The sequence below is a fragment of the Hylaeus volcanicus genome, chromosome 5, assembly GCF_026283585.1.
Source record: "Hylaeus volcanicus isolate JK05 chromosome 5, UHH_iyHylVolc1.0_haploid, whole genome shotgun sequence".
In the NCBI taxonomy this organism is placed as follows: Eukaryota; Metazoa; Arthropoda; class Insecta; order Hymenoptera; family Colletidae; genus Hylaeus; species Hylaeus volcanicus.
Window position 1 is genome coordinate 25,988,789 of NC_071980.1, and position 16,179 is coordinate 26,004,967.

The window sequence follows — 16,179 nt, forward strand, 5'->3', positions numbered from 1 at the left end:
ATAAAATGTATCGAGTGAAATACTGCACCCTGTTTACTAGATGTATCACTAGATGATACCATTTACACTTACCATAAGATGTGTTGAGTGAGATACTACATCCTTTTTACGAGATGTAGCGCTAGATGGCAATATGTACTCCCAAAACAAAGTTACCATGGTAACCGCAAGTAAGCGACGCTTGTAAACGTCAGCAAACCATTCGGTTTGTGGTAGCGAGGTTACGATAGTGACAATTGATTCAATATCGTGAAAAATGGGTCGCACCGATTTGGATAGAATATTATCGATAGATCCGTCGTCATTAACGGATGACGATATGGAGGATCTTTACCCTGCCATGATTAGTTGCGATGTAGATGAGATTAGTAACCTGCATAACCTAAGAGTCCTAATGAAAGTCTCTCAGGAAATACTACAATACAAAGACAATCAAGTAAACATAATTATTCTGTATTTATACTGTCATAAACTACTATCAATATTATATTTTAACCATTGTTTGTATGATGGTTATTTAAGGAAAAGATATATGCTTTCTGATTCTTCTATGACCGAGCCATTCCTATTAAATATTATGATATGTAAAATATTCAGAGTATACATCATGAATTAGTACAATAATATTTTTCATTTAACATAGATTTTTTGTATTCATGTAAGCTATAAGTAACATGAAATCCACACTCTAACGATAATTGATACAGAATTAGAATATCAAGGAATACATTAAAGTATGGTATTCATAAAAACATTTTCCAATAGGTAGAGTCATTACTTTTAGAATGCGGTAAATTAAAAGAAACTATTACTTCTTTGAAACCTGAGCCTGCTAAGCGTAAAAAGAAAGGTAAACAGTGTGTGCTTTTAATCAAACAAAATATAGGTTATTTCTTTTTAGAGTATATTAAATTACAGTACTATAAAAGAATTTCTTTTTAAATTCCATTCCATAGATTGGGATACATCTGATACAAAACATGGAACCGATGATATATCCAAAGTAAGATAAACTATTAATCATTTAATTTTAATACATACACACTTATGGTATTCTTTGTAAAGTTAGTTGTGTCATTGTTTTAAGCATTTGGATATACCAGAAAGTACTGATTACAACGATGAATTACAAGGGAAAAATAAAAAGATTAAAATTCTTATGACAGAACTAGAGGTAAGATTAGGATGAAATAAAACATGGTTGAAGTGGCCTGTTTGTGTTGCTTACTTTGCATAATTCTGTAGAGCTTAGAGAAGGAGAACGTAATTTTGAAAGAGCAGTTAACAACTTTAACACTAGAAATGGAAGATGCAACGCAAAAGATGAACGAGATGACAGGAGAATTGTCTTCCTCTCAAATGAAATTCACAGAATACAGAGGTTGTAGTAGTAAAAAGTATTTTGTTTACTTAAAATCTAGTTATAGACGAATTCTCGGTCAAATTGAAAGGGTCTCTGCTTTCAGACAAAATATCGTACTTGGAACGCGAGAATGCTGCGTTAGTTGCTCAAATTGAGGAAATAACTGCCCAGCAAGTAGATAGAGATAACGTAATAGATGAATTCGGTGCAGCAATTGACACTAGAATTAACGAATGGAAGGTACACATAACTACAATTCATGTCAACTTCGGTTGAGTTATTCAATTCTTTACGTATCTTCTTTTATCAAAAATTCTTTAGGCAATATTGGATGAAAAAGATGCTGAAATTCAGCGACTACAGGAAAATTTGCAACAGTCACTTATACAATCTGTGGCGTCTGTTAAAGAACAAAATAAATCCGAGATTGTTCATTTAAACGAGGAATTAGAGGTTCGCGATAAAATTATCACCGAATTAAAAACAAAGCTTTCCGAAGCTGTAGTTGAGATTAACGAAAGTGCGACGCTTATAGAAAAGCTAAAAGCAGACGCACGAAAGTATGTATCATTAAGGGTAAATAAAGATAGTGGTAGAAGATTTTTATTTAGAGATAATTCGTTCGGATTTTGCGTAGGGTTGGAAAAAATGGCAAAAAGAAACAGCACAAAGATTTGCTAAAAAAATTGCAAGATGCAAATGAGCAAATATCTAAGTTGCAAATTAAATTGACAGAGGCAGAGGAAGATGCCCAATTAAGAAGCAGTAAAGTTAGTTTATCGTATATTTTTTATTTAGGAAACATGACGTCGGTTCCTAACGACTTTTTCTTGTTCAGTTGTGCGAAGTATTAGTGACTTTAAGGAAGTACGAGGATGAAAATCAAGGCCTGACGGATGCGCTGAATGAAATAAAAGTGTTACAGGATGATCAGAAGGATAAAAATGAGCATATCAAAGATTTAATTAACGTCGTTAACAAACTGGAAATGTTAAATTCGTATCAAGAAATGGAGATCGTAACTCTTAGGTAATTACATGTGTCACTTTTCCCTTTGTTCATTGAAATTTATAAAAGACTAAACACCGATAACACGAACTGCAGAGAAAAGCTAGGAATTCCAGAAGATGAATCAGTGTCGATACAGAACGTTATAGAGAAACGTAAAAAGGAAGCAAAGAAGTTAGAAAGTCTAATGGAACAAAATAAAATCCTTGTTGAAGAAAATTTAGAAATGAAATCAGATGTAAGAATGAGACAGTCATAGTTACCGAACTCTTGTTATTTGACCGAAGTAAAAGTTTCTCAATAACGCCATTAATTTTCTAGATAAGGGTATTAAAATATAAATTAAGTAAGACTTCGAAAGTGTTAGACCTCTCGGATTACACCGTAGACGGTAGTACTGAATTTTTACATTCGACCAAATTGCCAGAGTCTGAACTCCAATTGTTGTATCCTAAATCGACCATGCAACAGGACATGCAGCTACTTTTAGAAGAGAACGAAGCTCTCAGAACTGGCATGCACGAAATTTTGGACAGTATACGTAATCAAGACGGTGAATTTCCACTAATTTTAATGGTACTTTAACGATGCACTGTCTTCTTCCTTCTATTCACGCAAGAACATACTTCAATTGCTCTTCATTCTCGATCTATCTCTAACCCACACAAGTACTCTATCGAACACGTATACTAACCATGGTCACGAAGATTAGATCGTCTTCAAGAAAATCCTAATTAATTTTATATCGTTGCATGTGCAAAAACATTGTGTACATTAATAGTTTAATGTCTCAGGTAAAAGCATAGTGGAAATACAGTCTAGCACGTTAGAAAGGTTGCTAGAAGCTTTAGATGTAAGACATTTAGCTGGCTGGTACCACCCAGCAATGAGGTTGCAAGAACACTTGAACGTTGTACAGGGTAGCAATGCTGAATTACGAGGACAGCTTAAGCAGTTGAGGTACATTTATAGAATACTCAGTGGTTTTAATTACCCATACGGCACACAATATTGATGAAACATGTTTAGAATATCGCAGTAGTTTCTCCATGTCGAATATTTACTTTGTTCTGCACACATAAAAAGATACCTTGAAAGGAATATTTAGCTGAATTATTACAGTAATGTGTCCACAATGTTCCTGAGATATGTTGCGTCGTATGGGTAGTGCTATGTTGCGAATCGTAAGACTAAAATTTCGCAAAAAATATTGTAGAAAAGAGCTGCAAAGAAAGGACAAGATATTTCAGGCTCTAGCCTTGAACAAGAATACGGACATCGAGAAAGTGTACGCGGAAGAGTCTGACAGTGAAAAAGCGACGATGTATCTCTCTGAATTGAAAAGGTTGCAAGAAGTGTACGCTAATGAAGCGGACGATTGGGAAAATCAGAAGGACTCGTTGAAACAGCTGAACAGCGAATTAAAAACTGAGATAGAAAAGCTGAAATTGCAGCTCGATGTTTACGAGCAGAGTTCAAAGATACTAGAAGAAGGTGATGACGAAATAAAAAAGGCTTACACGATTAAAACCAAAGAGTACATAAAAGCTGCCAGCGAGGTTCTCATAATAAACAGAAAAAACGCTGCTCTTCAGCAACTTCTAGACAAAGAAACTATGAAAGCGTATCACGACCATAAGGAAATGATAAAAAATGAAACATACTTAAGGAGGGCTCATGCTGATGCAAACAAGCACAACAACATTCTTGAACGAGAGATTTCGATATTACAAAGCAACCTGTCCAATTCGGTTAGCAAGACAACGTACAACGAACTTAAAGAGAAGCACAAAGAACTGAGCATACGATATCGCAATTTGTTAGAAAATCATATGGTGTCCCAAAACGATAACGAAACACAGATATTGACGAAGGAGTTGGAACTCTTGAAGCAAGAGAAGAATCAACTCATCGAGTTGTTGCAGAAGGATTATGGCTCCGAAAGTCAGGAGGACTTAACGCATCAGTTGAAGGAAGCCAAGGCTAAGGAATTGCTGGAGAAGCAACGTGCCGATCACGTGACCAGCTTGCAGGAAATCTTGCAGGTCCAGTTATCAAAGTGCGAGGAGAATATCAAAGATGTGACTGCTGCCAAGTCCGAATTACAGGAGGAACTGATAATCCTGCACAAGAGACTCGCGAAAGACGTGTCCTTCGAGAAGTCTCTGCCTATAGACGACAACAGAATGCAGGAATTGAAGGACAGTATCGAGCAGTTGAAGTTGGAAAACGAGAAGTTGACGAAGTCACTTCGAATCTCTGAGGAAGAAGCTGAGAGACAGTACAAATTGAATTCGTTGAACACTTCGGAGTTGGACAGTCTGATGCACCAGATTCTGGACTTGCAAGCTGCCAGTGAAGATAAAGCTACCATCTCAAGGCTCGATTTCGAATTGGCGAGCACGAAAATGGCGGAGATGGAACTGAATGCTCAGAAAGCACGATTGGAGAACGAGGTGTCTAGTTTACAGGAGGAGCTCGATAAAGCAAGGACAACGTGCGAGGGGTTGCGTTCTTATGTGCAGGATTGTCGTAAACAATGCGAAACGCGATGCAGGTGAAATTATTATTTAATGAGTTACTTGGTCCTTCCCTAGCGGCAGGTGAAACCGAAGGTATATAAGGCGACTCGTTAGGGCATGCTGATTTATTAGGTGCAGAAATTAATTCTCTGTCTTTACATTTAATTATTTGTAACTCTGGTCTTACTTACTTGAAATCTGTGGGTCAGAGGAATTAAAGATTGGATGGTCTTTTTAAAATAAATAATTGGTAAGTTTATCTTAGAAAGGCGTATAATTAATTTCTACATCCAATAAAAGAGAATTTGGATTAAAGGTTTCGATCCTTCTCATGGGTTAAGTGGAAGAAAAAACTGTATGATAGTTTTAGATGTAAACAAAAAGTATTTCTTCATACTGCCTTGGGTAAGAGTAAGCTTTGGAGATAAAGACTGTCGAAGAATGTATTTTTGAATTAAATAGAATTAGAATAGTCTGATAGAATAGGCCGCTTGGGAGGAGGGGAGTAAATTTTTATTCACATTGTATAATGACCGGTCGCATTCTAATCATTAGGATCTATTTGCAGAACGTACGTAGATACTATAAGGTTCCTGCAGAATCAATATGCAGGTTCCACTTCCATCAGTGCTTTAGATAGAATAATTTCGTTATCTTCGAAGTTGAACCAAGAACGACAGAACGTTGACTCCGAATTGAAAAATGCGAGAGAGTGCCACGAAAGCGCCAAAGTTCAACAAGAGATGTTAACCAATCGCTTGCAAATTGTCGAGAGCTTGAAGGATATTTTAGAACAACAGATTGGAAGTAATAGCGTGCAGGATATCGTGCAGCGCTTTTCTGAATATTCGCAGTACACTTTAAATGTACGTCTTGTATAAATATTTTTCAATCGTAGCAATTAGTATCAATTCTATTTTATCCGACTTTACTCGATCTGAAATAGCATGAATATAAAAATCCTGAATATTTCTCAGAGTATTTCTGAGAAACACGCACAACTTTTTTTTTTATATAAATTACTTTACTATAGATCGAAAACAGAATAACAGAATTCTTGTCAACGAAGCTTCGTTTTCGAGAAAGTCGATTTTTAAATGTGTATGTTCAGCGCATGCGTCAACCAAGCAGGACAAGCACACGACAAAATTCTATTCCACGTTTTCGATTTATTTTTCACCGAACAATTACCCTTTATTTAACCCAAAAATTATTTCATGATATAAGTACCTAACAACGGCAACATATTTACCACAGCATGAACTAAAGCAGCACGCTTGAACTAAAATTTTTACATTGTTTCAAAGCACATGCCTCCCAACTGTCTATTAATTAAATTCCAAACGATAATAATACCAAAAATTAACCAGGATTTCAAGTACAAACGAAAGATAACTCAATTGGAGCACGAGTTGCAAATCGTCAACAACAAATTTGCGGAATACGAGTCGCTCGTAACCAGCATGGAACAGGACATGATGCAAGTTCAAAAGGCTTGGTCGAGAGCTCAAGAGAAACACGGGAAAGCCGACGTGCGCAGCACAGGGACGAGCCCGGTGTCTCTAGAAAATAAACACGAATCGGTTCAAGCAACGACAGCGACGCAATCTGGGGAGATACAAACGGATCCTTACACGTGTTGTCTGGATAAGAAGGACACGAGCGAAGTTGAAGTTCAGACCGCCTCGCCTCTGAGAAAAACAGGACCAGGGGGATCGCCTTCGAAGGAGAAGCAAACAGAACAGATCGATGCAGCGGAGCACAAGGACGCAGAAACAGAGCAAGAAGAAAAACTAACGCGAATGGAGACCGAGCCGGGAGGACAGACAATGGAGAAAGACGCGGAGACGGAAAGGAGCGAGCAGCCCGAGGTGTCCTTGCTTCGCGAGCAATTAAACCAGACTTTAAAACTCGCCTCTGAACGGTCCGCGACATTAGTCATGTACGAATCGCAGATAGCGGAGTACCAAAGGCAGGCGACGGTATTGAAGAAATCGATAGAGAGCAAGGATTCGCAATTAATGCAGAAGGAAAAACTGCTGGAGGAGTACAGGTTATCGTCTCGGCCGGAGCCACCAAGCGCTGACTCCAGTGACAAACTTGCCCTGAAGTCGACGATAAACAGTTTGCAGAAGCTTCTCGGTCAGAAGGAGGAAACCATAACCAGGTATCAGAGTCTGCTGAAGGAGGACAGGGACGAGCACAGCAAGGCTGCTGCTCGATTGCAGGACGAGATCAAGAGCCTGCACGGTCGAATTCAGTCGATGGAGAGCGAGATCCGCGAGTCGAATCAACGAAGTACCGTCGAGAACGTCGAGCCAGAAAAATTGGCCAAAGAGACGACGAATGAGATCGCTGTGAGAACTGTCGCCAAGAGTAACGCCATGCAAGTCGAGGAGGTAGCGAGGCTTCACGAAAAGGTCTCGAACCTCGAGGCGGATCTGAATATCACCAGAGAGTTGAGCGATCGCTGGCATCTGCTAGCTGAAGAGAGACTGAAGCACATGGATGGTATGAGGGAGAGGTGAGTCGATGTAAGAACGAAATGGTGTTCGAAGTACAGTACCTTCCACTTGTAAAAAATAGATGTATCCTGTATAGGATTCAGAGGCTTCGTAAACACTGTCTTTGTTTATCTGGAATGAGGGGGATTTTATCTTGCGATGGAAATTACAAATTATTTTGTGAAAGTCTTATCAATGGATTGGCGAGGACTTCCTGAAAAACATGACTCCAAACACGACCTTGTTCGGACTACTTTTAATTACATCCTATTCCAGTGATTCTCAAACTGAGAGATACTTATTTTCCAATGAAACGCCTGTAAATGTTGAGCATTTTCGATTAATACCTTCGTGACGCTCTTGCTTCTTATTCAGTAATTCAGTCTTATGAAGTATGAAATTGTTTGCATTTAATTAGTTAATAAATAAAATTGTTAGGTACTTCTATAAGGGTACGACCTACAGTCAGTGTAAGAGTCGAGACAATGTTGCTAATATACCAAAGACGGAGTAAAAAAGTCCTCGAGCTATTAATAATTCCCTGAACAGAAACACGTCGAAAACTTCTGTTTAAATTAAACGATAGTCCAAACGTGGCCATGGTTGGGCTCATTACCATCGAGGGAGCGTTGCCTATTCGTTGATAATACTGGCAAGAAGATACGGAATAAAAATGTCTCTCTCTATATATATGCTGTACCTTGCTCAAAACTGAACGCACCTAATTCAATTTCTTACAAATGGAAGTTACGTACCTGCTTCTTCTTGCTCAGACTCGAGGAGCAACACAAAAGCGAGCTCGAGAGTTATCGTGGAGAATTGAAGAAGTGGCAGTCCGAGGCGGACATGCTTCGCAAAGAATTGGCCGAGAATCGCATATTGCTTACGAAAGGGAACATTTCGTTGATGAAGGAGCTGCAGGAGAGGGACGACAAAATTCACGAGCTCAGTCTGACCTGCCAACAGCTTCAGGTACTATACTAGAAGAAAAATAAGAATTCTCGGAGCGCAATACTCCCAAAACTTTGAATTCATTTTGTTTTTCCTGCGCGAAGAACGAGGTTGAGTTAATGGGGTCTGCGACCAGATCCCAACGAGCCATAACGCACAGTGAGTCCGAAAGGAAGACTCACGAAATTACTTTGGCCTTTAATCGCGATCAGTCGCAGCAACAAGCGCAGACGGAGGTCGTGCGCAAACAGCTGCAGTCGTTGCTGGAAAAGGAGAAAACGTACAAGCACGAAATTTCGGAATTGAAGCAACAACTCAGTCGCAGGTAGTCTTTCATTGGGGAAACTTTCGTTTGCGTGGCATAGATTTTCTTACGAACGAGCACATGATTCATTCATTCTATCATAGATACATGGCTGTGAAGTCCCAGGAAAAGAAAACTTCGCAAAGGGAAGCGCAGCTCGAACGTAAAGTGAAGAGTTTAGAAGAAGATCTGGAGAAAGCTCGAACTCAATTAGATCGCGAATTTTTAGTTCAGGAGGCGAAGAAGGTTAAGGTGATGATTTTTGTACAAGATACAGTGATCCCTCGATATAATGATACGAATTATTTATTAGATATTTATTAAAATGTGTGTATTTTTCCGTGTATTTTCACGAAGGCGTTATCAATCTATTGACGAGGTGATTGAAATAAGTCCGAACACGACCACGTTCGAACTACTTTTACTTACATATTTAAAAATATTGCCCAATAACGTCTAATTAAAAATAGTTCAAATATAGTCATGTATGGATTCACTTTAATCGGGAGAACCTAACGAGTTCATTGATACTAATCTAGCTGAAATATCATAAAAAAGATTTCCGAAATAAAATCTCGTCCCTCCCTCGATATAAATACATCGGTATCAAGGAATCACTGTATTTCTGAACTGCAATTACGAAATGCTTCCTGTAGACCGCAGAGGAACTTTCACTATGGGAGAAGCAAAAGAAATGGCAACAAACCGCCGAAAAATTGAAAGAGAAGCTCAAGGAGAAGACAGACGAGTACACGAAATTGCTTTCGAGTTACGACAAACTCCGATCGGTAGTGATGTGTATGGAAAGGGAGAAGTGGTACTTGAAGAGCAAACTAAAAATGGAGAACAGCACCATAGCTGGAGGTCTTTCCGCCAGACCTATCGCAATCACGCAACAAAGCGTGACGGAGGAGCTTCAGAAAGAGTGTCAGAATCTGCGAGAGCGCGTCAAGGAATTAACGGATCGATTAGAGAACGAGGACAACGAGAAACTTCTGCTAAAAATCGAGGAACAAAAGAGACGTATCGCTGCATTAGAAGTTGTTTCTCAGGTCAGTCGCCGGTTCAACGCGAGTCATTCCACTCTTTATTATTGGAACCAAGTTGCAGGGGTGGGAGTATTCCAAGATTCCATAAGTATTCTGCTTCCTCCACCTCCCCCTCCCCTCGAGTTATATATCCTGACGGTTTTGCATATCCGATAGAAAAGAGGTCACCGTTTCCTTATTTTTCTAAAATAACACTGTGATACATACGATATTGAACATTCTACTATAAATTTGTTTAAAATTAGAGGAGAAGAGGCGCGTTAATATTAAGGAATACAATTGGCTTTGATTCATTTCTTACTATTGTTATTAACCTTGGTAATTCTATCGTTAACAAAATTTAGAACTCATTTTACTCGACAAGCTACATAGATTTTCTCGAATATATACACGAATGACGAATGTACGATTAACGTAACAATTAATTGAATGCCACGGACTGGACGTTTTAACTCGGGAGGGCAGTATTCTGCAGAGAATGGGTGTCCTTCCTCGGGGAAATCCCGTGGCCTCAGCGACGGTCAGGTCCAGTGACGCACCTTTGTGTACATACTTGGCTTAACAGTCGCGTGTACAGGAAGGACTTGAGATACTGATGAAGGTAAAAAATGTCCATGAGTGATGATCACTGCGTTTTCATTGTAGCAGTGTTATTCGTCGCTAGTTTATGTGATAACAAATCCCTGACCAGTAGTGAAATGAACTTTCAACAAAATTGTGATCGTTGAATTGAAATTCCCTCTTCTAAAGTACCATAAGTATTCGTACCTTGTATATTTATTGAAGAAATTTGTCTGATTAAAATGAATCCATCATGATTCCAAATAAATTTGTAATTGTAAATATATACGCTTGTGAAGTTTATTCATGTACATATTTATAATGGAAAATTGATTGGGAAACGTGAAGCCTATCATTTAAATTAGACAAATTTCTTGAATAGATGTAGAGGTTACGAATACTTATGGGACTGTCTGTACACACACATATAGATTTAATGAATATTTGAATAACTCCCACCTCTATCGAGTTTCAATACTACTCCTGGTTGAATACATCTTCCACTCGACGCAGTTCTAATATTTATGAACGTTTCGCAGGGAAACAGCTGCGTGGCGATTGAGTTAGAAAAACTAGAAATGACCAAGGATATCCTCGAGAAAATGAATTTAGCTTTCGAGAGTGAGAATTTCGAGCTAAGGCTCGAGTTAGAAAAGGTGAACGCGGATGTGCCGAGATTGCGAGAGAAAGTCGAGCACTTGGAGAAGTAGGTGTCCCTAAAATCATTTTTCAGGTTTATAGGATGATTAATTACAGAGCAGTTTTACCATTTGTTGGCAAGTGCCAACTACCTTTAAATTGTAAAGGGACAAGGTAAATTAATTGATCAATGCACCAAGTCAGGGAAATTTAAAATGACCGATACAGTCTACTTAGGAACACCGACATTTTTCTAAAACTATTCTCCGATTCAAATGCATGGAGTACAAGTATTTTATTCACATCCCGTGCATTGCCCACTAATCTTTCCATCTATGCAGATACATAGAGTTGCTGAAGGTAGAAAAATCGTCAGATTCGACGTCAAGGTTGTCCGACAGAGACTCGCATGACCACGGTTCGAAAAAGTCTATCTTGGAAATGGAGAAGACGATTTTCACGTTGAAACGAATCATCGAGAAATTGCAGGCGGAGAACAAGCGACTGAGGATGGGTTCAAAGAAGAACCACATCATGCATCAGGCACGAAAATAATTTTGCGTATTCGTTGCACCGTGCTCACTCCGTTTACCGCTCTTAGAAATTAATGTTTTACTGCACTACTTTTATTTGATTAATAAATTATATCTTTGCTTATGTATGTATATTTATAAAGTTGTCGCTATGAATCTGCACTGCTACCAGATGTCTCCTTACAATTGTCCTTTCGTTTACTTGAGTTAATTCAAAATTAATGTGCGTTTATTGGTCGTATTTACTTTGAAAAATCCTGAAGCAGAGGGTTAACCATTCATCAATTTTTCTGGTTAGGGCAAACTCGCGACTAGACAGAGCGATAGCGCTCTCCAAAGACAATACGAGGAAGCCCAGAAACGCGTGGTGGCGTTAGAGACGGATCTGCAGCTGGCCGAGCAGAGATTAGTTGCGTTCGAAAGGGCTCAAGCTGAGGATGACGGCGGGGAGATAAAGGTTTTGAAGGATCAGTTGGTCCACAAGTCGGAGCTCTTAGACAAAGTCAAACATTTATTATCTAGGGCGGCCGTGAACGAAAAAAGTCTTCGGCAGCGTGTAACTATATATTTTACAGGGTTTAACAAAATACATTTGCAACAAAAGGAACAACACATTAAAAGCTCGTTTGATTTTCAGGTACAGCTGTTGGAATCGAGGCAAGCGTTGTCTGTAATACCAGAGTGCCACGTGACGCCTGCCACGGAGTAGTCATCGTTCGGTGAGTCAAATGCTCTTAACGTATTTATTTATCGATGAAAATATTGCAAGAAAAACGAAAGATCCAGCTTTAATGTATACAGTAGCTATTCATTTTATCCTAATATTTTTAATTGATGAAATCTTGGTGCATAAACTTGAGTAAAAATGGTAGACAAGGAAGAAAAGTTTTTTGTTCAATTTATAGAACTGCATCTTTCGACAATTTAGCGAATATGTAGTTTATGATTACTGTGTTCATCATTTTATTATTATACCAATCTTTCTTTCTTCCCGCAATACACACCACTACAATCGTGCGAGATCTGCCGTATCTTGTATTCTTTCTTTCCATCGCGACAGTTTGAGCAACACAAGGCTCTCTTCATTTCACAAACTATCTCCGTTTTCGAAGACAACTCATTTTCTCTTCTATCCATTAATTGTCACTCGATGCTACTAAACGAATACTTGGAGTATTCCAACCTGAGACCGGTAAGTCAAGAAGTCAGCAACAAATGTACTGGAGAGTTGGAAAGAATGCTTCTGGATGAGAGATGTAGATTTTCTTCTCAAAATACTCTTAATAATTTATTCCACAATAAATTTTCTTTTCGAAATATCTGGAGAAGATTATTCCATTTTTTGTCGGGATTTGTTGTCCCATAAACCACCGTCAAGTCGGGTTCCTTTTACATGTCGGGCATCAGGAGCATTCTTTGTAGCTCCTTGCAGTACCAATTTGTCTTGAAAAATATAATCGTGGTACTCTGTGCCACCGAAATTGCGTCTATCTTTGCACTCTGGCCAAGGATCGTCAAACCAAAGATAAGATGCTCTACGAAGAGTACGAATCGCGCCAGGTTCTGTACCCCTAACTAAAGTTCTCCGTGCGAATTTAGGCGGGTCGTTTGGCGGATATAACGTAATTTTTTACGGCGAACTAGTCGCCAATAACCGAAAGCAGGGATTTAGTAATCGTTATCGAGTGCTTGAAGGAATGGTTGGATCGAACCCTCATCCTCGCAGTCGGGGATGAGCTTCCCTTTGTACTTGACGCAAGAATCGGCGCACTTCTGGCCCAGGAAGTACGGCCCGAACATTTTCTTGCACTGGGCACAGTTCCTTATGCAAACGCCTGGAAATTGCAACAAACACTTTATTGAACAGTTATCCATTTATCTTCGAATTTAAATTGGGATATTTCTTTGTGTCGATGTTAACTCTCTCTAAGCTCAGAATTTTTTAGCAATAGTGTAACTGTTTGGAAAGGTGACCGTTCGTTATTTTTAGCTTCAAATATTTCTCGAGACGAAATAAAACGATAGCAATATAATTCGAAACTTACCAATGGCTCGATCGAAAGGCGTACCCGCGGCGAGCACAAATATCATAGCTGAGGCTACGAGAATCGCCAATAGTACGCGAGTGGATGACCTCATGGCTGAAACAGATACGGAATCGAGATTAATCAATTAATTTTTAATTAATCGATTACATTGCACATTTGATCTGTTTTTTATTCCTCGCAAAGAAGTAGTCCGATACTAATCACTATCTTCAAAACTCTGACAGCAGTAATTTTCAACACGAACAACTTTACACTAAAACTTAATTAGCAACAATTTTTATCGCATCGATGATTATGGAAATAGTTTGAGTCAATGTTTTACTTGGCAAGTAATAACTCGAACATAAATCTTCGAACGCAGTTTCGTCATTCTTTATGCTCGTCTAGCTTTAGTACGAACAACCACCCCTCAAAGTATTTACCATCGTTAGGTTAACACCGCATAGATAATCGTACTCCGCTTATTTTTCTGCCCTTTCATATTATAAGGCGGAAAATATTACCCAGAATTTACTTCTACCTCTCAAGGTGACGATTGTTAAGAAACATATAGATAATCGCCACGTTTACCTTAGGGCCTAAGATGGAAGTCGAAACGCGATAAACAATGCGATATTAAACGTGGAAAACCACCGCCTACGAGATCAGCCATTACCCTCCTTTCTTATTTACCGTACGACAGTGCCAACAAGATCTAAAAGCGAGAAGATAGCGAGGCTCGATAACCGTGAGGTTCGTCAGCCGCTCGAATCGTCGCGAAAAAATTCACCTGTAAGTTTCCAGAGTGCAAGGCGAGTCCTGGTGAAGGTAGGAGCTAACAGGATACGGGTACCTGACGTTCGCTAGCCTCTGGCGGGATGCACGCGGCTCGCATCGGTATCGTGTTCACTTTCCACGATTAATTACCGGTCTCGGGCAATCCCCGATAAGGATGACAGAGAAACCGGCTGGGAGGGAGAGAGACGGCGAGAGAAACCCATGAACTTTCAGGGATAACTCTGACGTCGAGACGGTCGAGCGCAATACGCGTTGTTCGGCGCACAAGTGGGCAAATCTCCTATCTATCTCCTATCTAGATATAAATTTCCAAGAATGTGCAGTAAACGACGTGGATAACTTTTTATTCTAGCACATTTTTTTTTTTTCTAATAAATTCTGCTCCAAGTAATACTCGAAAAGTTGCTTAAATTGGTTCACTTTTCAGATCTAGCTTTGTACATTATTCTAAAATATTTGAAAGCGATTGAATTATGCTAGTGTATGCTACAATTATGTACATTAGTCTCTTATGCTCTAGTTCCACAGAATAATGAGATAAAACAAAAATATGAGTTCGCCTATTAGAATCAATTCTTTGGTTAAAAATGAATCGAAAAGTCCTTTTCCATTTTACAATTTGTCCTTTCGTTGTCGAGATACAAGCGGTCTAAGTCACCTGAGTGGGCGCTTTCGCAGTCGTGTGATCAGCTGATTGGAATACAAAATGGCGCATGCTGGAGAACTCGAACTGTTTATATCTGGATAACGAAGCTTTAAATTACAAAATGGTAAAGGACTTCTCGATCCCTTTTTACATAAGGAATTGATCCCGAACATGATCCCACAATTTTGCTAAGTTTCAACTATATAATTCATACATATAGATAGGAGTGTGTGTGAAGAGTCACGTCAATTTCGAAACACTGTTTTCGTCCATAATAATTTCCACTATTACAATCGATATATATATCTGTAAATACCTGAAGAGGGACGAAACGTCGTCGTCGTTTTAACACAGTATTCCTTGCATGGTTACAAGATATCCGATCAAGTAACTGTTCGCACTCACGCATGAACAAGTAAATCTTCCTAAACGCAATCGTAAATCGCCACCTTTAATTCGCAGTTCGTTTAATAAAAAAATTGAATTTCGAATCACAGAACGAAATGTCTCACGAGGAATTCAAAGTGAAACAAAAATTCAACCGAATCGACCGAGTATCACGAAGTTCGTTTTATTTGTCATCTATTATTCGAGATTGCCAATAAAGAACACGGAACGAAGAAGCAGAAGCGTGGTTCCTTAACGAGCCCGAAATTATCCTTCCGTTCCGCGGGCCGTCGATATTTATGTGTGTGTCTCTCCAATGGTATTTCGCTCGGGCGCCTCGACTCCCATGCCAATGTATCGCCGTAGCAATTTATTTTTCCCTTTCTTTTTTTCCATTTCGTATAGTTATTTTTTTCCTCTTTTTTTTTCTTTTTTTGTACACGCTGTCATTTATAACCGGAATCTCGCATCATCGCACTTCCGCGTTCTTCTTAACGGCCGCATTGTGAACACATATAAAGATAATAAATATGGATGGAAGGTGTCTCTTTATCCGTGCCTCTCCGTTCCACCGTCGAGACCGTCTCTTTCTCTCGTCTCTCCAGGAAGCACTTGAAGATTCAAGACCAAGGATCGAATCGATCGTTGCCGCGCGGGCCCGATGTTAACGGACCGATCGAGCCGCGGAAAATAGTCACGTTTACGGATCAACGGACCTGGATCGCGTTAATCCTCAATGCCAGACTGATTTTACCCAATTTTCTCTTCGACGCACGCGTGCAATTATTTCGGGAACGATCGTGGATGTTTTGAACGCCGTTTTTCGGCCGGAATTCAACGTTTTATTTCGTTTTCTATTTTATTTGCTCGACGACATTGTCGCCAGG

At 39.3% G+C, this 16,179-nt stretch overlaps 2 protein-coding genes across 2 annotated transcripts in view; one reads left to right on the forward strand and one right to left on the reverse strand.

Annotated features, from left to right (window-relative positions):
* The first annotated feature begins 194 nt into the window (after nt 1–194).
* LOC128876295 (centrosomal protein of 290 kDa) overlaps nt 195–16,179 on the forward strand; it is a 76,269-nt gene continuing 60,284 nt past the window's right edge. The window contains exons 1-23 of the mRNA XM_054122525.1: nt 195–436; nt 766–850; nt 957–1,003; nt 1,088–1,174; nt 1,246–1,381; nt 1,467–1,603; nt 1,685–1,923; nt 2,001–2,133; nt 2,202–2,392; nt 2,468–2,609; nt 2,693–2,924; nt 3,166–3,331; nt 3,588–4,928; nt 5,462–5,759; nt 6,264–7,417; nt 8,171–8,369; nt 8,453–8,673; nt 8,757–8,904; nt 9,309–9,704; nt 10,802–10,968; nt 11,243–11,444; nt 11,733–11,990; nt 12,072–12,153. Of these exons, the coding sequence (XP_053978500.1) occupies nt 257–436; nt 766–850; nt 957–1,003; nt 1,088–1,174; nt 1,246–1,381; nt 1,467–1,603; nt 1,685–1,923; nt 2,001–2,133; nt 2,202–2,392; nt 2,468–2,609; nt 2,693–2,924; nt 3,166–3,331; nt 3,588–4,928; nt 5,462–5,759; nt 6,264–7,417; nt 8,171–8,369; nt 8,453–8,673; nt 8,757–8,904; nt 9,309–9,704; nt 10,802–10,968; nt 11,243–11,444; nt 11,733–11,990; nt 12,072–12,143 (6,231 nt within the window). The 5' untranslated portion in view covers nt 195–256 and the 3' untranslated portion in view covers nt 12,144–12,153. The remainder of the gene's footprint in view (nt 437–765; nt 851–956; nt 1,004–1,087; nt 1,175–1,245; nt 1,382–1,466; nt 1,604–1,684; nt 1,924–2,000; nt 2,134–2,201; nt 2,393–2,467; nt 2,610–2,692; nt 2,925–3,165; nt 3,332–3,587; nt 4,929–5,461; nt 5,760–6,263; nt 7,418–8,170; nt 8,370–8,452; nt 8,674–8,756; nt 8,905–9,308; nt 9,705–10,801; nt 10,969–11,242; nt 11,445–11,732; nt 11,991–12,071; nt 12,154–16,179) is intronic.
* Nucleotides 13,537–16,179, reverse strand: part of LOC128876296 (peroxidase) — a 36,655-nt gene continuing 34,012 nt past the window's right edge. The window contains exon 18 of the mRNA XM_054122529.1: nt 13,537–13,575. The gene's annotated coding sequence lies outside the window, so the exon portion shown is untranslated. The remainder of the gene's footprint in view (nt 13,576–16,179) is intronic.